Source organism: Rousettus aegyptiacus, unplaced genomic scaffold (assembly GCF_014176215.1).
Source record: "Rousettus aegyptiacus isolate mRouAeg1 unplaced genomic scaffold, mRouAeg1.p scaffold_m13_p_10, whole genome shotgun sequence".
NCBI classification, from domain to species: Eukaryota; Metazoa; Chordata; class Mammalia; order Chiroptera; family Pteropodidae; genus Rousettus; species Rousettus aegyptiacus.
This window is the reverse complement of record NW_023416285.1, coordinates 63,584,746-63,608,347: the sequence shown is the minus strand read 5'-3', so window position 1 is coordinate 63,608,347 and position 23,602 is coordinate 63,584,746. Positions and strand designations below refer to the sequence as shown.

Here is a 23,602-nt window from a genome sequence, read left to right as displayed (position 1 = left end):
CACAGTGAGATACTCGGTCCATGAGAATGGCTATTATCAAAAGAAAAAAAAAAAAGAAGAAAGCAACTGAAAATGACAAACGTTGGTAAGGGTTGCAGAAATTAAAACTCTTGTGCGCTGTTGGTAGGAATGTAAACTAATAGAGCTACTAGGGAAAACAATATCATTGTACCTTAAAAAAATAAAAATAGAATATGATATGATCCAGCAATTCCACTTCTGGGTTTACGCTCAAAAATAATGAAAGCAGAGACTCAGATATTTGTACATCCATGTTCAAAGCAGCATTATTCAAAACAGCCAAAAGATGGATGCAACCCAAGTGTCCATTGACGGATGAATGGATAAACAGAACTTGGCGCATACATACAATGGGCTACGACATGGATGAACCTTGAGGGCATTATGCCAAGTGAAACAAGTCAGTCACAAGAGGACAAATACTGTATGACTTCACTTACATAAGGTACCTATAGGAGTCAAATTGATATAGTCAGAAAGTAGACTGGTGGCTACCAGGGGTTTGAGGATAGAAAGAATGGGGAGTTACTGTTTAATAGGAATGGGGAGTTACTGTTTAATAGGTATAGGTATGAAGTTTCGGTATGAGAAGACGAAAAAGTTTTGGTGGTGGATGATGGTGACCGCTGCACAACAGTGTACATGTACTTAATGCTACTGAACAGTATATTTGAAATTGGTTAAAATGGTAAGTTGTGTTATGTACATTTTAGTATATTAAAACAAAAAAGAAAGTGAAAAAGAAAAGAACAGAATAAAGACAACTTTATAGACAAGGTACTGTAAGCATCTCTGGAACTCAGCATTTGACTGCTCAAAATTTTCCTCTTCACTCCAATGGACAAGGGAATTTTGTCCATTGAAATTTACTACAGAATTTCAATATCTGTATGGATGATTCATCCGTTAGCCTGTCCTGGCCTCAGCTTTCTAGGAACTCATCTAATAACTTTTTCCTCTATTCCATCTCATTCAATCTCTACACCTTGTCACTACCAGTTACTGTAGCACCTCTAAAATCACAAATTAAAACTCCACTTTAAAGTATACTTTCCTAGTCTATATTTCCAGCTCACCTGTCCTGTGTGTGTGTGTGTGTGTGTGTGTGTGTGTGTGTGTGTGTTTTATTTTGGAAACAATTATAGTCAATCTAAAATGATCACAAACCTAAAATGGACATTCAATATTAGGAAGAAACATCATATTTTTCCAGTGGATTCACAAACTTACTCCACAATTATTCCATACCTTTTCCATTGTTCTTAAACCTCTATCTCCCTCTATCTCAAGTGATAGCCTTGCCTTATACAGATGAGAATACCTGCCACCACCAAATATATAACTTTACCTGCTAATATACCAGACATATTAATACACTCATCTTCTCATTCCTCCTCACTATAATAGAGGAGAGCGTCAAATACAGGGCATATTAAAGGCATTCCACATATAGCAATGAATAAGAAACATGTCTCTGTTCTTATTCCAAGCATACTACATGGAAGGGGGAACATATGTGTATACATATACACATATACATAAACAATATGATTTCAAAGTTACTCATACCATAAAGGGGGGAAAAAAGACGATATGACCGAATGCCTTATCTCCTGCATTCCAGGTGCTCTTCACATCCTCTATTTTGTTTTAACCTCCCACTGGTCCCAGCTTCAGAAACCCGTCTGCCTGCCTTCAGTATCCATAATCAGCAAAATTTTCCGTAGTCTTAACCTCATCTTGAACATTTCTTCACTGGCTTGCTCTAGATCTAGATCTTAGATCTAAAACATGTATCTCCCCAGAGAATGAAACTTTCCTAGTTGGTCTCCTAAGTGGTGGCTATTTTCTCTCTTTCAACCCTCACACATCAGTCCTGGAGGTAGAATAGAAGTCCTCCTACTGCTCTACACAGAAAAATTTTTTCATCCTCTTTCCCCAAACTCAAAGCTTTGGATCTCACATTTTCACAACACACTTACTATCTCTCCTTGTTGCAGTCATCTGCTGACCTTGGAGTCACTCTTCCTCACTAAGTACCTGAATTAAAATTCAGCTCCTGGCTCAGTATTATCCTCACTAATCTTAACTCCAAAGTTATCAATATTCACATACTCAACACCACAACTTCTCTCTTCCCTGATGCACTCCCCAGTAAAGATTTTGACTTGTACGTGTCCTCGGTCACTCAGTCATACCCTAGACTCTGTCATTACCAATAACAATAAACCATCCATAATTTTGATTTCAAACATCTTACTTATTGACCACCATTTCACCTATTTCCTATGTGTTCTCTTTAGTATACCGATTCTGATACTTTGGTGGAACCTAAAATACACTGATTTTACCACATATTCACAATCACTCTTTATCTCTTTTATCCCTTATTTACCCACATCCCTGTGTGCATCATCAACTTCTTTCCCTACATTCTCTTGGAAAAATCCCAATACTGGTGAAACTCCATTTTAACCTAGTCTACATCTGTTCCTGCACAGCTGAACATGGCTACAGAAACACAACATGGTGACTGTGCTCTAAATTAATGACCAGGAACCTCAAGTGGGCTCTTAATTCTTGCCTGCCAGAAAAACTAAAATTCCCTTGTCCATTCACACCTTCCTACTCTTCCAGACAGCCACTTAACACTTTCTCTTCTGTTCTCAATCCTCCAACAACTCTTCTCCTAACCTCATTCTTAGCTGGTGACTCTGCATCCTATTTCACTGAAAAGAGTTCTGCTACAAGCTCCCAATACTCTATCAACTTACGTATCTCACCTCTGTACTTGTATTCGACCTTTCTTCGTGTGACTATAAATCGGGGATCAGCACACTTTCTCTATAAGTGTAAATGAGTCAGTATTTTAGGCTTTGTGGGCCATACAGTCTCTATCACAACTATTCAATTCTGCTGTTGTAGCACAAAAGCAGCCATAGGCAAATATAAACAATTGAGTATGGCTATAGAATTTGCTTATATAACTTTCATGTATCACAAAACATTTTCTTGATTTTTTTTAATTATTTAAAAATATGTATAAAAATGTATCTGTAGTTTGCGAGTGTTTCAAAACTTGGCAGAAGGTCATATCTGGCCTCCAGGCCATCATTTGACAAGCCCTTCTATAGCTGAATAGCGAAGTCTAAACTGTTTGTTCACTTATGGACTAGATCCCACCTTCCCTCACCTATTCAAAAACATTGCTTTAGCATTTCTACCGCAGTCTCTCATCACCAATTTTCCTCTCTCCATCAGAACATTCTCATCAGTATTCAAATATGCTATTATTTATCCCACCTAAAAAGCTAAAACTTCTTTAAAGCCCACTTCTTCCTACTACTGCCCCATTTTTCTCTTTTTTCTTTTTTTGTAGTAAAACTCCTTCCTACTCACTGTATATAATTTCCCTTGTCCCAGAAAATTCTCTTCTTAACTCACTCTCATCAGGCTTTCACCCATATTACTAGTACAGTCAATCTCTTCTTACTGATCAATGAAAATATACTGTTTACTCAATACTCAATTCTCAGTGCTCATCTAATTTAACCAAAGCTGAATCTGACAAAGCTGACTGCTCACTTGTCACTGACACACTTTCTTTTCTTGGCAGAATTCTAGGACAACTTAGTTTACTGGTTTCATTTCTACCTCATTGGCTATTTTCCACTGGTCTCCTCTGTGACTGGTTCCTCCTTGTCTCCCTCACCTCTTAACGCTGGAACGCTCTAGTGCTTAGTCTCTGGTCATCATCTCTGTCTACACACATTCCCTTGGTGATCACATTAAGAATCATGACTTTAGAACCCACAACACATCGAAGTTTCTTAAAAATATATCTCAAACAGACCTCCTTCCCTAAACTCCATGGTGGATCATGGCAGCAAAAGCATAGTCAGAAAGCAGACCTAGTTGGAATATATTTTGGAAGTAGGGCTAGGTAAATTTACTAAGACTGGACACTAGCATTAGGGAAAAAAGAGAAGCAAGGGGTAACAAGCTCTATGTTATTACTTCAGTTTCTATAACAGTCCTCATTTCAAGGAACTCTAGGTTTAGGCGCTTTTCTCAGAAAATTTATTTTACTAAAACATATTGGATCTTCTTCCTCTACATATACAAAGCCTCTCTGGAAAAACTTTCACATGACATCCATAAGGGCAGAGAACTTGTCTGTGCTATTCACTGCTATATTCTCAGCATCTAGAGCCATGTCCAGTACTTCCAAGCACATGGAAGGTACTTACTAAGGTTTACTGAATGACTCAAAGTGACCCCCATAATGTTCCCTGGCATGCTGTCTATTTAACTCACTCTTTATACAGATTTTTGACTCTTTTCATTCCAATTATTTTCTGCAGGTCAAAAATATCTGTGGTAGGCCACTTCTGATATGTCTCATGATGATTCCCACCTTTTAGTATTCACTCCCTTGTATACTCCCTTCCCCTGAGTGGAGGCTGGACTTAGTGATTTCTTCTAGTGCATGAAATAGACAAAAGTGACACAATATCACTTCTGTAATTAGGTTACAGAAGATTCCAAGTTTCATCTTGCTGGTTTGTCTCTCCCTGGACCTTCTTTCATACTTGCTTTGATGGAAAGGGCCATCTGGCAAGGAACTGAGGGTGGCCTCTGGCCATTAGGCAGTAAAGAATCAAGGCTCTCAGTCCAACTACTCATGAGGAACCAATCCTTCTAACAACCAAAATGAGCCTGGAAACAGATTCTGTCCCAGCTGAACCTTGACATGACTGTGGCCCCCACTGACACCCTGATTACGGCCTTGTAAAAGACCATGTGCTGACACCTTGATTGCAGCTTCATGACCAATTCTAAACCAGAAGTCTCAACTAAACTGTGCCTAGATTCTTAACCACAGAAACTATGAGATAATAAATGTTATATTACATCATTATGTTTTGTTACACAGCCATAGTTAAGTAGTATACTACACTTCTATATGATATAATGAAAAGAAGAAAAACAAGAGTTCAAATTCTGACTATAAGTTCCCATCCACATGTCTTAAGGGAAGGCTCCCCTGCACCTCCTTAAAGCCTATTTCAATGTTTTCAAAGTGGGAATATTATCTACCAGATAAGGATGTCTGAGGAATAAATGGAATAAAAAACCTAGCCAGAGCCTAGTACATTGTAGGTAATTAATGGTAGTTTAAATCTGAGATCATACATGTCTCTCACTCAATTATCAATAAATAACAGACCCTACAAATCTTTTTCAGAAGCAGATGAGGCTTTAACATATCAAATTTAAAATAAAAATAAACAGTAAATTTATAACCCTGTCATAAGTGAGAAAACAAAATATTTCAAAAATAATTTTCCTATAAATTATTGAGTCTTGTCTTTCATTGGGAAGAAATAAAATTTTTTAAAAAACTATAAGACACATACTTTGTCAGCAGCTATCTCAGGAAGAGACTCTTCAATGCCAAGTTCTCGCCGTCTTTCAGCCCTAACTTCTGCATAACTACAAATGAAAAAAAAAATTAGTGTTTGGTTGTTCTCTTAAAATGTTGCAGAGGTGCACCCAATTCAGTTTTGTTATGTATCTTACTTGTTCATTCCATACACTACACAGACCTACAATAAATCTACAGTATACTATTTTAATTCAAATTGCATTTTTTTAGGTATCTAATGTAAGTGTTCTGTACCTGCACAGTTCTTGAAAGAGAAATTAAATAAAGAGTATGCCTATCCCGGTTTTTCTTTTACATGACTGACTTTGGTAGATAAAAGACAGTTACAACTTCTGCTCTAAATCATGAAATTTATGTGAGAATTAAGTATCCATATATCTGTATTATATTTCTATATAATGTAAGCAACTTAATAATATATTGAAACTATGTATCAGAGGGGGTGATCACTTTGTAGTTCATTAATAAGTCAAGCATAAAAATTTCACCATCATATCATTATGGATGATTCTATAGTTCAAAAATTCTGTAAAACAATTTACCTTACTACAGTGTGAGTACAAACAATAAACTCTGGCCTTGAATTCCACTGATGATAAGTAATATAATAATGAGTCTGAAGCCAAATCCACTGTTGTCCTTTGGTCAGGAACCTATAATAACATGATTTGCCTTTCCCATATTGCATTACTAAGAAGAAAAGAGAAAAATAGTTTGACTCATATTATTAGCTATGAATCTTTTTTAGCTAAAGCTATCATTTTATCTATATATACAATTCTTCTTCTGCCTTTTGAATAACATATATACCAATAAGAAAATGCCATTCAGTAGAGAAAGTTTAAGGTCCCAAGCAAGTAACTTACCCTTCCACAGTGCCCAATTTATAGCCAATTATTGCTGATCTTACATATTTTTCATACACAATCAATTTCCAAATACTAAAGAATAAAGTATTCACATATTGACTTCTTCCTTCTAAGATATACTGAGAGTGAGAGCAATAAGTAATTACATCTTTTTTTCCCACCTGTACCCTGGCAGGTACAGCATCTCTGAAGCATTTAATTCTAAACCTGGACTAACCAAAATTGGAATACTTAATTGTTTGAAGTAATGGTTAAGTGCAGAACTTCCCAATACAATCCTATCACTTGGAGTGAATAATGATTTCTTTTGTGCTGAAATGACTTTACTCTAAAAATTTTCCATATAGCTGATGGTATTATATAACATCCTTAATTTTCCTATAGAGAGGTTTATTAAACCAGCCTAAGACATCATAGAAAATATCTTAAATAGCTAATTAAGTTTTAGAGGATACACAAGAGGGTAGGGTAGGATTTTGGGAGGAGGAGAAGGAAAGCAAATAAAACCTATCATTAAAACAAATCTCTGAGACAAGGAATGAATAGCATGTGGTGAAGGGGTAGGTGTAGACCCTAATCCTGTTGCTACCAAGGAGTTATCGGATTGTGGGTAAATTACTTAGTCTTGCTGTGTCTCAGTTTACTCGTGGAGTTGATAGCATCTACTTTCTACAACTGTGGTGATGAATAAAGGCAGGTAACATTAAGCAATCACTCTGAGCTTTCTAACAGATTCTTTAAGTGCGTACCTAGCTTCTTCCTTCTAAGATATACTGAGTGAGAGCAATAAGTAATCATACCTTTTTTTCCCACCTGTACCCCGGCAGGTACAGCATCTCTAAAGCATTTAATTCTAAACCTGGACTAACCAACATCAGAATACTTAATTGTCTGAAGTAACAGTTGCCTGTTAAGTCAAAATTTATAAAGTAGTATTCTAACATTTTGATATACTATTATAATTTTCAAAGGAATCTACTTCTCTTACTCCAAATTAGAGTTTATACTTCAGAACAAGATTTATTAGATGCCATGTTATAAAGCTGTACTTAACTATTAGACTAAAATATGTAAAATAGGAACAAGTTTGATCTATGATTCCTACTAGATTGTTTAAACATATAAAGTAAAATTTTCCAGTATATTTAAAAAAATATACAAAAATGTTCTAAGTCTGTATTTTACCACCTTCTATTAATGTAATAGCTATTTACATGATTAAAAACAGTTATTATCACCAGAAAGATTGAAGTCTACTTACAGTGCTCATGACATTTTGCCAAATTTTCTAGGTCATCCACATGATAGTAATCATAGCCTGATGTTCCCAGAACTTCAAATGGCAAATATCCTATTATGGGTGGTGCCCTAAATTACATTTAAAACAATCAATGTTACAACTTTATCCATAATAAGAGATACTCCAATTAAAAATTAAGGGGAACCTTTATATTTTGAAAATAATGTATTTGATCTTCCTGATTAGAAAAAGTTTGTCCTTGAAATCTCTTAATTTAAACAATTATATGACAACATCTTTTTATGAAATTTAAAAATGGAGTTACCTGTGATCTAGAAATAGAAATTTCCATTCTAAACTATGTCTAGATGTAAACTCTTCATTGGGTTCTTCAACAGTGCACATTTCCTACAAATAAATTAATAATTAAAATTGAGAAATACTTTAGAAGAATCCCGAATATTGTTAACCATAAAGTAATTATTAGGTAAGTTTCCCTAAGCACTTTTTAATGCATTTTAATTTTCTAGTACTAAAGAATGTGGCAGTAAATAAATGTAGGCTTCTAGGGAACTTCTTCTTATTCTGCACATTACTCCATTTGCTCACATGCCTATAAACCCTAATTCTAAACTCAGAGCTCTCTCCTGAATTACAGTTCTGTATTTCTAACTGTTTGGATGTCCACACACACCACAAACTCAATATGTCCTAACATGAACTAACTGCCTTATTCCTCAGACCAGTTAAAACAATTTTCTATCTCATTAGGAAGCATACCTATGTTGTGCCATTAGTCTGGAAATCTGACAGTCACTACACTCTTTGGTTTTCATCTTTCACCATCTATATGACCACTAGGCCACAACTAAGTCCTTTTGATTTCACCTTTTAAGTTTCAAAAATCTATTTGATCTCATCTATCTTAGTTTAGACTCTACCCTGGCCATCACTGGCTCACATTACTGCCACAACATCTCCCCAAACAAGTCTCCCTCTCCCTTCAACTCATATTCTATTCTGGCCATAGTAGTCTAACACTCAAATATAATTATATAACTTTCCTGCCTAAGAACCTTAATGGTTCCTCATTCTGTTAGGATAAAATTTAAACTCTTCAGCATGGAAAAACAAAAAAAGAAACATATTTCACTTCTGGCCTCTGCTTATTTTTCTAACGTCATCTCCCACCACCCTCCACACACAGTAATTCTAGACTCCAACCATATTCAACATTGTATTCCAATCTGCCTGTGTTCTTGAATGACCTTATGTAGCACAATGCAGTGGTTAAGAATTTGGGTTTTCAAAGGACAAAGATTAGAATCATTCCCAGTTCTACTATTTAACAGCTTTGACTTTTGACAAGTAATTTCCCTAAACCTCAGGTTCTTTATATATAAAATGGGGATCACACTAGTATCTACCTTACAGGGTTGTTACAAGAATTAAATGCACATAAAGTACACAGTATTTAATAAGCACTTAATGTTAGCCACTGCTACTATTTCCTAAGATCAAAACAAGCAGAGCAAGACGGGTTTAAGATCTTCTAACCGCTAATTCAGTACTTTGTCCTATAATATGGTGATTCCCTAAATTGAAAATCTTAGCTTGGCTTACTTCCAGCCACTTTATCTTCATGGTTGAACTATTTCAATTTCCTACTTCCCTACTAATCATCTGCTTGTTGCGATAAAAAATAAAAATTACTTAATTAAAATTTTAAATTGAAAAGGTAAATTACATGCAATTAAAATCCACTTGCATGTTTCAAAAGAAAACTTCAAAAACAATCTTTAAAACTATCTAAATTTTTGGCCTTTCTCCTTTAGATTGTGAACAATATATATATACATATATATATGTATATAAAGCATCCCAAAATTATGCATAAAAGAAGGGCACCGATGAACTGCAAAAGATATATATTTAAAAATTAATTATATAATTTATTGAGTGCCTTGATAACTCATTATTTGCTTCAAAAATACCATAGGCTTTCACTTTTATGTGGAATCTAATGAACAAAATAAACAAAAGATAAATAGACTCATAGATACAGAGGACAAGTTCACGACTGCCAGATGAAAGGGGTGTTGAGGGGTTGGGTGAAAAAGGTGAAGGGATTAAGAAGCACAAATTGGTAGTTAAAAAACAGTCACGAGGATGTTAAGTACAGTATAGGAAATACAGTCAATAATATTGTAATAGATCGACAACAAATATAGCGTAGATGATAGAGGCTCTGTTCATCTTTCTGGTGACCAAATCAAAGTAGTGACAATAATAAGGAGCAGCAACAAGGAAAAATCACCTGCGATCTAGAACAAGCCATACAACTAGGGAAAAATCCAGGATATCATCTTGCAATGACAGAAGGTAAGACAGGGCAAGGACATGGGGCTGCCCAGTCCTGAGCAGCTGAGTGAAACAAAGACTGCGGTAGCAGCAGCTGCAGCTGCAGCTGCAGTGGCAGAAGCCTCTTAAAGGGACCAGGACCATGAGCAGATTTTTCAGTGATGAACCTGCTTACTCTGAGTGCCAGTGCCGATTAGGCTGCATACAGGGGGCACCAGGGACTTACATGGAGACATTGTTGGAGTGAGGGCTAAGGCGAGACTTGCTGTGTACAAAAGTACCGTCAGTATCCATTGTTCCCTATTGAGCCCTCCACCAGCCCAGTGCCAGACACAGTGCCACCATTGCTGGGATGTCATCAAACTGGTAACAGAGGTCATTCCACCCAGGATTCCCTGAAACCCGCCTCCCCCAACTCACAGTCCCACCCAAGCCACATCCAGGTATATCCTGAGCGAGTCAGGTGCTCCTTACTAAGCAGTGCTTAGACTCATGCTGGAGCCAGCTGGCCTCAGTTTCTAGTGTGGCCTTTTGAGGCAACTATAAGCATAGCGTCTGTGGATTGCTTGCTGAATCTTAACAGGTGGCCCTGGAGGGGCATAGGCTTGGGCTAAATTTGGTCTGCAGCTGAACCCCTCTCAGGACTGCGCCACTGGACACCCTCTTAATAAATCCACACTAATAAGAATGGGAGACTCAGGAGCTTCGCTTAGTCACAGAAACAGACTCAAAAAGGCAGTTAAGATGGGAAGACAAAGAAGCAGAAACCATATGAGAGAAGAGAACAGAGATACAGACATAATGAAGTCAAGTAATCTAACAGATGCAGAGTTCAAAACACTGGTTATAAAGATGCTCAGTGATCTTTTGGGAAGTGCAGAGAACTTCAACAAAGAGATCAAAAACATAAAAATGGAAATGAAAATTATAAAAGGGAACCAGTCTGAAATGAAGAATACATTATCTGAGATGAGAAGTATATTAAATGGAATAAACAAAGGACTAAATAAAATGAATAAAGAAAAAGATCAAATGCCCTATCTAGAGTATGGGAAAGCCAAAGACACACAATCAGAACGGTAAGAAAAAAGATGCCAAGACTATGAAAATAATTCAAGGAGGATATGGGACCTATTAAGGGTCCAAATATTCATCTGATCGGCGTAAATGAAGAAAATCAAGATGTCGAATAGCTGTTTGAAGAAATAATAATGGACAACTACCTTAACCTGGTGAAGGAAATGGACATAAAACCCCAGGAAGCTCAGAGAATTCCAAAAATTAGGGATCCAAAGAGGCCCACACCAAGACATATAATTAAAATGCCAAAGGTTAAATACAAAGAAAGAATACTAAAAGCAGCAAGAGAAAAACAGATAATTACTTATAAGGGAACACCCATAAGACTGGCAGCTGATTTCTCAAAACAAACTATGCAGGATAGAAGGACTTGGCAAACACTATTTGACAGAATGAAGACCTAGGATCCACAACCAAGAATAATTTATCCAGCAAAGCTATCATTTAGAGTTGAAGGACAGATAAAGAACTTACCAGACAAAAATAAGCTAAAGGAATTTATCACCACTAAGCCAGTATTACAAGAAATGTTGGAGGGACTTCAAGAAGAGAAAACATGTATGAAAAACAAGAATACAGGATGGTAACTACATCCTTATCAATAAGTACCTTAAATGGAAAAGAATTACATGCTCCAACCAAAAGACAGAGTAGCTGAAAAGATAAGAAAACAAGACCCCTATATATGAAAAGGAAGGGGATCAAAAAAGGTCTTGCTTTCATGGACCTAGAAGGTTCTTTAAGTCAGACAGAGGAAGATGAACACTGTATGATTCACTTATATGCAGAATCTAAGGAATAAAAAGAAGAAACTAATCAAAAACAGATTCACTAATACAGTGGACGATCTGGTGTCAGACAGAGGGGAGGGGAGTTTGGGGGGCTTGGTGAAGAGTTAAAGAAGTACAAATTAGTAGCTGATGGATGGTCACTGGGATGGGGAGCATGGCATAGGGAATGCAGCCAGCATTAATACATTGGCTAGGTGGAGGGTCAGAGAAGGGAGGGAGGGGGGAGGGGATCGTTTTATGAAATATATAGATGTCTAACCAATGTACTGTATACTTGAAAGTAATTAAAATAAATAAATTAATAAGAATAATAATATTGTAGTAACTATGTATTGTGGCAGGTTGGTACTAGACTAACAGAGGAATGACTTGATAAATTACATAAATGTCTAACCACTATGCTGTACAACTGAATCTAATACAAAATATTAAATGTCCTAGTGGTTACCAGAGGTGGGGGCGGGGGGGAAGAGGTAGATGGGGTAAAAGGGGTCAAACATTGGTCAACACACATGCAATATATATGCCTTACTGTTGAAACTTACTGGATTTCATTAACCAGTCACCATAATAAACACACACGCATCCATCACATATACAGAAAAATATGGCAAAATGTTAATAACTACTGAATCTAAGAGGCAGGTTTAGGTATTCACTATATTATTCTCTAAACTTTTCTGAATGTTTCAAATTGGAAGGGGAGAATATATACTTTTGCTGGTATAATTACAAAACATCTCTGGAGGATACATAAGAAACTAAAAATACTAGTTGCCCTTGGGAAGAAACATGACAGAGGAAGGAGGAAGACTTTTACTCTAAGCCCTTTGGCATCTTTTTATTTTTGTATCATATAAACTTGTTACTTACTAAAACATATTAAAGTTGCTGTATTTTTTTTTTAAATGTCAACTCCAGTTAAAAAAAAAAAATTTAAATCATGATAGTATGTATTTAAAGATGTATGGTCATCACTACCTTTAATGTCTGTAACAAGTTTGTTATTCTGGCAACAACCAGAATATTACATAAAGAACGTTCTCATAATAAATCCCCCTTAGGAAAAAAAAAATTAGAAACATACCTTAATGAACTGAGGTGTAGCTAACCTGACAGTAGCTACAAAACAAACTCTGTCTTCGTAAGAAGGCCTGTGTGTGCGTTGTATAGTTCCTTCAAAACCATTGTGTGTTGAAGTGGATACTAAAACGACAAGGCAATATGTATTATCAGTTACTCTAGTAAAATCTAATTTTTATTGATGTTCAACATCTATGTCTTTAACAGCTTAAAAGAATGCCAGGTTAAAATATATTGTAAGAGAAGCATTTTAACTCACCATTGTTTAAAGATTTGAAATTCCCTATAAATTTCACATATTCATAGGTTGACGGCTCCTTTGGGTCTATTGTTCCTCGAAGCATATGGCAACAGAATTCTAACTGGTTTTTTGCTGAAATGAGAAAAAAATATGATATATTCGTGATTTATCACGAGTAATATATCACATGAAATAAGATTATAAAAGCCTTGTAAGTTTACAATCACTATTTTCTCCCACGGAGGTCCTCAATGACTCTTTTTAGTCCATAATAGTAGAATACCTTTAGGAGATGATCTCATCTTGGCCTTAATAGAGAAAACAGATCTTATACAAGCAACTCCATGTTTCTCCATTTTTATGTCCTTCCTTCTCATTCTTCACTCTAATTTCAAAGAAAGGTTTTGCTTCCCATTCTAAAGTTAATGCTTCTAATTTGCACTAAACGGTCTTTCCTATCTTCTCTAGGACCAGGGACACAACACTTACTTATTCCCTTAGCATCCAAACCTTCTCTTCCTTATGTCCTTATTTTCTTTTACATTTGCTCAGGTCTTCCCATTTCAAACAAATAAAGGGTTTTTCGTGTTACTGTTTTTAGTACCACAGATTATTTTCCTTGTCATTACATACATGCTCTAGTTTCCATATATTCATTTCCCTTAACTTTGCATACTGTGACTTTCATCCTCATACCTCTATAGAAATTGTTCCTTTAAACATCACCAACATTTGTTTGCACAGTAGTCTCCCCTTATTCACGGGAGATAATGTTCCAAAACCCCCATGGAAGCCTCAAACCGCAGACAGTACCAAACCCTATATATACTGTGTTTTTTCCGGTACATACATACATACCTGTGATCAGGTATAATTTACAAATTAGGCATAAGAGATTAACAACTACTAATAAAAGAACAATTACAGGCATACCTTATTTTATTATGCTTTGCTTTATTGTGCTTCACAGACTTGAGTTTTTTACAAATTGAAGACAAGGCTTACCACCAGCAAAAAGATTAAAACTCCCTTTATTATGATACTCGCTTTACTGCAATATTCAACCGTTTTATTGTGGTGGTCTGGAACCAAACTCTCAATATCTCCAAAGTATGCCTGTATAACAATATACTATAATAAAAGTTATGTGAATGTGTTCTCCCTCTCTCTCTCAAAATACCTTATTACACTGTATATATAGAGCAGATACACTGGACAAACACGATTCACATACTGGGTGTGAAAGAGGACAGGCGAGATTTCATTACACTATTCAGAATGGTGTGCAATTTAAAACTTATGAATTGTTTATTTCTGAAATTTTTCATTTAATTTTCTTGAAACCAAGGATAAGGAGGTACTACAGTATTGTTAACTTAAGTGCGCTGTCCTCATTGTTACTACTTCCTCTCAAAATTCATACTTCTCCATTCCTATAGCATGAAACTTCCCTTCCTACCTTATTGAATATTTTTATCTCTTCTGCCAATCAGTCTTCGAACTATGGGCATTCACGAAAATTCTTCTGACCTTGATCTTCTCATCTTTATAAATTTATCAGCATTTGTTAAACTTACTCATAAATCTCTCTCCAACTCTAACATTTTATAGTAGACAAAAGTCGCAGGTCACTATTTGCTTTCAGGACACTTCTACTTGATTGTCCCATCAGTAACTCAAACTCAAAATATTTCCAAGTGAATTTATCCCTCTTTCTTAGTAAGCCAGTTGTCCTTCCCCTTTGTCCCATGTGTGCCTAGCTGCCAAGATAGAAAACACATCAACTGGGTCTCATCTCTTATCGCAAGCCCCCAAACTAATCAGTCACCAGCACATGCTATTTATTCCACCAAGGATTCTATCATAAGGCATTTTTTCCAACTGAGTATCCAGTACCACCAATTTAGATGCAAATTATCCTGCATCTAGGTTAACTGCAAAGACGTATTCTACACACTTCCACAACTAGGAGTCAACTTTCCTTACTCCTCTTAGACTAATGTTACTTTCATCATTATTTCAACATTCAAGGACTAGGAATGCCTTTCTTCACTCACAGCACTGAACTCATATACTTTTCTGTTATTATCATGAATGACTTTATGTCATGTAAGTCAACAGGTTTAAAATCTACCTTTTTCCTAAAACTTTCTCCACTGATGATCCCTAGCCACTTGGTCACCTGTGCCTAATACCAAGTCCTATTGAGTTTATCTACTCAACACTCACATACATGTTTTCCTCTCCATACTTACTTCTATTGCTAGAATTATATAGTATTCATTTCTATCTCTAGCCTGGTCCTTTTCAAAATTAACGATCTAAGAGATTTTTTTTTCAGGTCACTAAATCACCCTTTCACTGGTTCCTTACTATGTAAAAAAGAAAACTCGAACTCCTTAGGATGAAATATTAGGCCCCATTTCTTTCTCATACTACCTGTACCACCTCACCTTCATTATGGCTCAAATGATTTACATGCAGAATCTTGAATTTTCTAAGCAATTTCCCCTCTGTTTTAAATTATGTTTATTCCTTTGGTATGACACATGTTTTTTCTGGGGTAATAACTTTTTGTCTATCAGCTGTTTATCAGGGGGTCAGCATGTCATTTAATTAAGGCTTTTCTGTACCAAAAAGTACTGCTGTTAGTTCTCACTTTTGATCTTGAAAGCAAAAGCCTAAAATCTTTATCCCAGCAGCTTTCATTCAGTTCTCCAGCCAATTCTGCCCTTAGAAGGTCTCTAACGAGTACTCCTTCTCTTTTGTCTACCGTTTGCTATGTCCCAGGGTTCCATCTTTCCAATTCGTCTTTCCTTGCTCTATATATTCACCTTACCCAATGTCATACAATCTATGACTTCAAATGCTACTTAAAAGCATGTAACTGATCTCGACATCATTATATCCAGCCCAAATCTTTCTCCTAAGGTGAAAGACTAGAGTGGTCTATGGGAAATGTCATAAGAACTTGATTTTTAAACATTACAAATAGGCTTTAAATGGATTCTCCTGATCTCTAGCTTTTCTCAACTCCTTCTGATAGGCTATTTTTTTTTTTAATTTTTATTTTTCAGAGCTGATATTCGATTTTGAGTCACCCATTTTTATTAAAGAGATACATTCACACATACTTATACATATATATGTATATATGTGTGTGCATTTGTGTATGTATCTCAATTCTTGGACAGTTAGCGTTCTAGAGAATTTGAGGGTTCAAAATACAAAGAACTTTTCAGATGACGAATGTATTACTAGAAAAGCCAAAATTTTAGAATCATGAAAAACTGATTAAAGAAAATATCTAATAATTAATGGCCAGATATATTCTTGTAATTTCAGATTTTATACAGATAATTCAGTGAAGAAAATGAGGTATTCTGGTCAAATTAATTTTCCAATGAATCCAGGAGAAATATCTGATTATAACATAATATTTCATCTTCTTGAAAGCAGAAACTATTTTTCACTATTTTTGGCATGTCTATAATATAGCACAAGTGCCTGGGACAATCAACACATCCAAAAAATGATTGTGTAATTCAGTTTAATTAATAAAAAAAAATTTCCTTTATTTATAACAATTCTTAAAAATATAGAAGTTATTTTTTCCCACTGCTTCAGTGTCCAATTGTTAGAGTAAAAATGAGAATGTTTAATTTTCTCTCATTAAATACAAAATTTTATTTAAAAATAAAAATGTTGCAAAGTTCTATTTTTATGTACATGGTATAATTAATGAGATGGGATTTCAATATACTCTAGAATACAGTCCAGACTTTACGGTCATAATTCTATTATATATATTTAAATCTAAAAAGGTTCTAATAAAGCATATGATGCTAGGTGTTAATTTAGTTAAATATCTGTCACAAACTTACCAAAGTAATGTACAACACAACCAAGTATATTTAGTTTTTTGCTTAACAGCTGCTACTTACATTTTAAATATTCGGGGGTTAATGAGTCTCTTTCCAGCAGATGGGTGGAGAGTATTTTATAAACCTCTGAATGTTCCCCCTCTGGGATAAAATTAAAGATACTTTGATCCACAAGATCGGACTGAAAAGAAATTCAAAAAAATAAATAATTTTAGTGATTCAAGAGACATGTATTTTTAAAGTATATAATTACTCTTAAAACATCAGATGAGCATATGACCAACTTTCGATAATTGTAAAAGCTGACAAATGTCAAGCTACAGAACACAACTCAAAAAACAAGAGTAAGAAGGTAGACAATGGTTAACATGACCTCCATGCCTCTGACACTAGTCCCTTTAAATCCATGATCCAGATCCAACATGATCCTGAAAATCTGATAAAATATCTGCTAAGGTGAATTTCACCAAACATGAACATTTAAACTATAACAGGACTCAAAGTTGATTACGAAAATCTTTGGCTACAAAACATTGCCCTACCATATATCCAAACCTCTAGCAAATTATGGTGGTATACACTAACACAGAGGAACAAAGGACTAGCCATAGGCTAAGTGAAGAGGAAACTTGACTTTTGTGTTATTTCAATTGTCCAATGTGTCCTATCTTTTTTATTTCATCTTTTCCAGCCATCTATCCTGTATCCCATTGTCAAAAAGCCCTGTGTTAATCTCACCTCCTAAAAAAAAGGACAAGTAATATGTCAAACATTATAATCCTTGCTCAAATATGACTTTAAGAATCACTGACAATAAAACTTCAGTGACTTCACATTTTCTACCAAATCCAATACATTCTACTTAGTTACTCTAAATTTTTAAACTGCTCTGTGGAATCCTGACCGTGGAGGGGAAGAAAAGTGAAAAGGAGCTGTGAAAGGAGAGCTAAGGGTCTTTCCCCCACATTCACAAAAGCAGTTCCATTCTTATTTTGTTTATATTTCGAACACTGTTAAGATTTTGTTTGAAGAAAGTGCTCTACAGCTTAAAAACTAAAACAAAAACAAAAAATCAAACACTAACAAATGAGAACCACTGGGGAGGTGGGAGGTGTCAAAACTGTGTTTTACTATACTCCCTATACAGGCCATACATGCTCATTCTTTCTTCTTTTATCTAGCCCTCAAAGTCCACCTCATGAAGCAGAATACCCTTCCTCTTTCTCTACATACCTGCATCCTCCATCTTTGAAAGACCAGTTCAAATTACTTCCTTCAAAAAAGTATTCTTAACACCATAATCCACAGTAAAAATAATAAAATTCCTTTAGTATCTATTCCTCATATCATTCATTTCTCATAAAAAAAAAAACATTTCTGTGAATTCTATTTTAATGTCTGTCCTAATGCCCAATAATAAATAAGATGGCCCATTCTGCTTCTCCTAACGCTTCATAATCTAAAATATCAGAGTTAGCAGGCAACTAACTAACTAATGTATCGAACTTTCCATTAACCACTACATTTAAAATCTCTAAATGAAGATAATCATCCTTGATATTGCCATACCATACACTTATTTCTCAAACACAATTTAAAGGAAAGAAAACAAAACAGCAGTTACCTGGGGTCCTCTTCTCTCTCTCATTTTCATAAAGAAGAAATGTAAATACTGACTTAGTTATATAAAATAAATCAACAATCTTTTTGGGTTTTTTTTTTTTTTACATTAGGTCAATGTGACCACTTGTGAAAATGATTTTTACAAGTTACTTTTGCCTTAGGTAGACAATTGACAGATAACTGCTGTCAGAATCTCTTCCACAGAAAAATGTCAAATATACGTTGAATATAACATGTTTTTAAATAACTGTATTCCTTGTGTATAGGCATAAGAAACAAAAATTCTGGCCCTATCAAATAAGCTTTAATAATCATGTAACTTTCAAAAAAAATTCGAAACTATTTCTGCAAACTGCATGTATAGCAAAGACTGCACTGACTTTCTTAAAACACATTTGTGTTTATATTTCCAAACTATCAAGTTAAGGAGAGTAGAAAAGGCTCATCTAGTATCTTAATGGTGGCACTTTTAGTCCTGTACTCCTTTAAGCTGTAATGTAGTTAGTTATCTTCCCTTTATTACTCAGTTAAAATTTTAATATACTCTCTCTGAGGAATACATTTAAGCAAGTGTGAGAATATCAATCTTAAGTTGCAAAATTTTACAAATGTTACGTTTGCAGAATAAGAAGACAGACTTTGTGTCTTGGCAGTTCCACAAAAATGTTGCACAATTAAGTCTAATTCCTCTGGGTTTCGTGTTCCTTGTTGATAACATAAAGGGGCTGAGCTAAGGATGTCTAAAATTTTTTCTGGCACTGAGGTGGTATGACCCAGTAATTTTGTCACAGAGAGCCCGATCATAAGGAAAAAAAAAAACATATGGTTACTTACAATCTCAAAATAAATAGAGCATTTATGCCTGATTATTAGGTCCTAATAAGTTAAAATGTGTTTAAGTTAATTTCATAAATATGAAGAAAATGTTTTTTTGCAGGATCTATAGTATCCAGTTTTATAATTTTACAGTTAGATTTAAATCTTAAACTTAAAAAATGTTGTCATACTGACCACTGATTAAGAAGCAAGTATTACTTTCTTGACAGAAATGAATTACATATAAACATAAAGCCTAATTTAGGAACTTGCTAAAATTCCTTCACTATTGAACAAAAGCAAAAATTCTGTTTTAGACAAAATAGGTATATATGTTAAAACACACAAAAAAGGACATCATTATATCAAACCCTTTGTTTAGTATCTGTTATAGTTTAATATTAATGACAAACCAAAACAGAAAATCATATATTTTTTCCTTAGGTGTTTGGATCCTAAATATTTCATTTTCTCTAAAAATGCTTCTGTTTGTTTTCAAACCATCAAATAATATGTCAGCAATGTCAGTGATGTGAAGGAAAATGTCTGTAGTAACTGATAAGCAGCAAAAAAAAAAAAAAAAAAAAAAAAAACTGTATTAATAAAGAATACTATTAACTCAATATGGAATGAAATGGGTCTTGTTAGATAAGCAGCAATCTCCTCTGCCCCAAAATTTCACCTGCCTGTCTACTAGTGCTTTAGCTGACACCAACAAAAAAAAAAGATGCAGAAGATGTTAATAACAAAAGAAACTGGATATGGGGCATATGGGAATTCTCTGTAATACCTTCTCGATTTTTCTGTAAATCTAAAAACAGTTCTGTATACTTTTATAATTTTATTAACCATGTCACCCCAATAAATAAATAAAATGAAATAAAAACAGTTCTAAAATGGAGAGTTAAAAGAAATACAGGAAGGAATGGGAAGGTGAAGAGGTTATTCATTGAAGGGGGAATGTTAATGATCAAACACTTGGGTCCCAACTAGATCTGTCACATATTGTCTGTTTCAAAAAGCAATTAAACTTTCCCTCACTAAAGATCTAATAACAATGTCCCATTAGGAGGGAATTTTTAAAACAGCCACATCAAATAGCCTACTCATTTTCATACATTCAACAAGTAATTACTGAATGTCTCTGAGACACTAGCTAGTCCATGTAAATATAAAGAAAAGTCCCTGCACTTAGGAAGCTTAGACCTACTATAATTATCCAAATAAACAGAAAAATTATAATTCACTGTATGTACTGTCGTGATGATGGCAGTACATATAAGGTAACAGAATAGAGAGGAAGAGCATCTAATTCTGAATGGCGTTCAAATAAAGTGCCTAAGAAGCAGGCGTTTAAAAAGTGTGACCATATTGCAAATGATGCTCTGATTACAACTAAATTTTTTTTTAATTTTTAATTAAAAAATTAGTTTCTATAAACACGCAACTGAAAAAAAAAACCAATACAACTACATATTGTTTAAAACCTTATAATTATACCTTTACTTAAATTATTTAATCTTATCTTCACCGTATCTTACTCCTATAATGGGTTTCTTTTCCTAGATTTTTTCAATATGTAAATATATTTTTTAAAGAGTTGCCCAGAAAATTCAGTTAATCGGTCTGTCCTTTTCTCTGCCTACATTAGCATACTTAAATGTTGCTATCATCTCATTGTTTACTCTCAAACAATTTTTAGATGTTGGGCTAATCACCAACTATTTGAGCTTACTGTTAAAGAAGTCCCTAAAAAAGCGGTAAAGCCAAGTCATTTTCTGCGTGAGCCAAAGAAATTACCAAATTACTTACCACCTGGCTTTCAGTAAGGAATTACCCTTTTAGAATTTGGCCTTTTAAATGCAGAGTCCGTTCTCTATACAAAGTATGAAGTGGCAGAGTAATCAAAGGGAGGAAAATAATTGCTTTTCAATTCTCTTGAAAGAGACCTTTATAAAACAGGTTACTGTGTATTCTAAATTTTCAAGAGACAGGCATTTTAAGTGTTATTTGTAAGTCCTTTATTTATATTATAAACCACATCTTAGATAAGAACATTATATATTAAATAAATACTGAATTCATAAAAACTGTTACCTGAAGCAGAGCTCCTAGCATAGTGTCTGGCACACAGCAGATGTTCAATAAATTATGTAGAGTAAAACGACACACATATTAAGGTATTCACCATCCTAATCAAAATTATACCATATAATCCTTTCCTATTCTGTATCTTTTCTGTCAAATTGAATATGGCCATTATCATGTTATCAATTCAAGTCAGAGAGCACAAAAATATCCATTATTTTTAGTGTGTAACCTTATAAGTCATTCTTTTGAGAAAACTGTGAGTTTTTCTAGCTGCAATAAGCATCTCCATAGAAATTTAATTATTTTCCAGATATTCTCAGTGATTCAGCAACATCTTCTGATTAAAAAGGAAACACTAAAAAGTCCGCATTCAAAAAAAGGGAGCAATAAGAACAGAGGTTAGATAAAGCGGTCACTGAATATTTAGTTACTACAGATTAGGGAGTCATGACTGACCTGAGAAAACATAGTCTTACTTAGAGCTTTCCCCCCCCACTCTACTCACTGTTCAACTCCGCTCTGGAAGTAAACTTCCCAGTGCTTCAGAACAGTTAAAACAGACATTAAGAAAGAAGGCACAGGATTTTTATACTTACTGGTAAATGTTCAAGTAATGAAGTTACACTCTCAGACACATATATTATATTTCCATCTGTCATGATTGCTAAAAAAAAACCATCAAGAGCCTGAAATTAAACATAATGGTCAGTTAAATGAAAAGAAAAAGGTATTTTCACATGACAGAAATAAAAATCTAACAAAGGAATTAATATGTATATTTCCAGAGCGCTGCTGAAATGCCAGCTTTTCTCCTCTACAATACTGTAGTATAGACCTTTGTGCATTTTTAATTGCTCCTGGGGAAAAAAAATCACGCTATGGCCATCTATTAAACAGCTTATTTCTAAAAGACAGACTTAATGTTCTACTTTTAGCATACACGTTCTACCTTTATCTTTATCATATGAATATGGCCTTATTTAAGATGCTAATATTTCAAAAGCATACACAACCATCAGTAAAATGTCTTTGGCACACAAAAGAACACATGATCATCTTTTGGATATATTAACAGAGAGGTGAACAACTGAAGCGTAGGGAGATACATGGGGGGAAAAGTGAAAGGAAAATAAAGCTGAATAAGTAGGCTGAGGTCAGATCATGAAAGGCCTTGAATACCAGATTAAGACAGTAGAACTTTGTTCAAAAGTAGTATGGAAGCAGTATGTAAAACAGATTTAGAGAAAAAGGAGAATTAAGTTAGGAAAACCTCAGCAGCTTTTGGAACAGTCAGGGAAGTTAATGAGAATCTGAATAAAATTAGGAGCAGTAAGAACAGAGAAGAAAGGACTTAGGGAAGCAGTAAGAAATGCAAAGTTAAGAGTTTAGGAGAGAAGTCAGCACAGGGAACACAATACTTAATAATAAACAATCTTATACTTTATATATTACAAAGTTATTTTCTTTTTTTTAATGTATTTTTTAAAATTTTTAATTAAGTTTATTGGGGTAATATTGGTTAATACAATTATATAGTTTTCAGGTGTACATTATTATTTGACATCTGTATATTCTATTGTGTGTTTACCACCCAAAGTCCAGTTTCCTTCAGCTACCATATATTTGATCCCTTTTACCCACTTCACCTTCACCCTAAATTTAACCGCCTTTACCCCATCTAGGGAATCTTAGGCCAAGAAATGACAGCTGAAGAAATGAGATTTGCAGAAGACGTGCACGCTATACAAATCCTTGGAAAATTATCTACATGTGGGGATAAAGAGAAAGAAAAGTACTAGAGAGAATGACAGAGGAGCCAGAAGAATTCAATAGGAGAGAATGAAAAGGACAGAGAAGGAAGAGGAATGGTTCAGTATAAAATGAGATCAAACATGATAAGGAATGAAAAAATGAGAAATGAATCTGGTGACTTTTAAAAGAGTTATGTCAATAAGGAAAGTGAGTCAGACTATAATGACATTATAGATGAATGGATGATCAGAATATTACAAACTACTCTTTGGAGAACTTTAGAACTAAAGAAAGGAGAAAT

General features: G+C 34.6%; 1 protein-coding gene across 13 annotated transcripts in view; it reads right to left on the bottom strand.

The window, feature by feature from the left end:
• The window catches only part of CLOCK (clock circadian regulator), a 102,367-nt gene that overhangs the window by 21,282 nt on the left and 57,483 nt on the right, over window positions 1-23,602 (bottom strand). For all 13 annotated transcript variants that reach the window (XM_036227930.1, XM_036227921.1, XM_036227918.1 and 10 more), the window contains 8 exons: window positions 22,146-22,235; window positions 17,080-17,200; window positions 13,154-13,267; window positions 12,899-13,017; window positions 7,905-7,987; window positions 7,601-7,707; window positions 6,013-6,160; window positions 5,442-5,517 (listed from right to left, as the gene is read on the bottom strand). In XM_036227930.1, coding sequence (XP_036083823.1) covers window positions 5,442-5,517; window positions 6,013-6,160; window positions 7,601-7,707; window positions 7,905-7,987; window positions 12,899-13,017; window positions 13,154-13,267; window positions 17,080-17,200; window positions 22,146-22,235 — 858 coding nt within the window. The remainder of the gene's footprint in view (window positions 1-5,441; window positions 5,518-6,012; window positions 6,161-7,600; window positions 7,708-7,904; window positions 7,988-12,898; window positions 13,018-13,153; window positions 13,268-17,079; window positions 17,201-22,145; window positions 22,236-23,602) is intronic.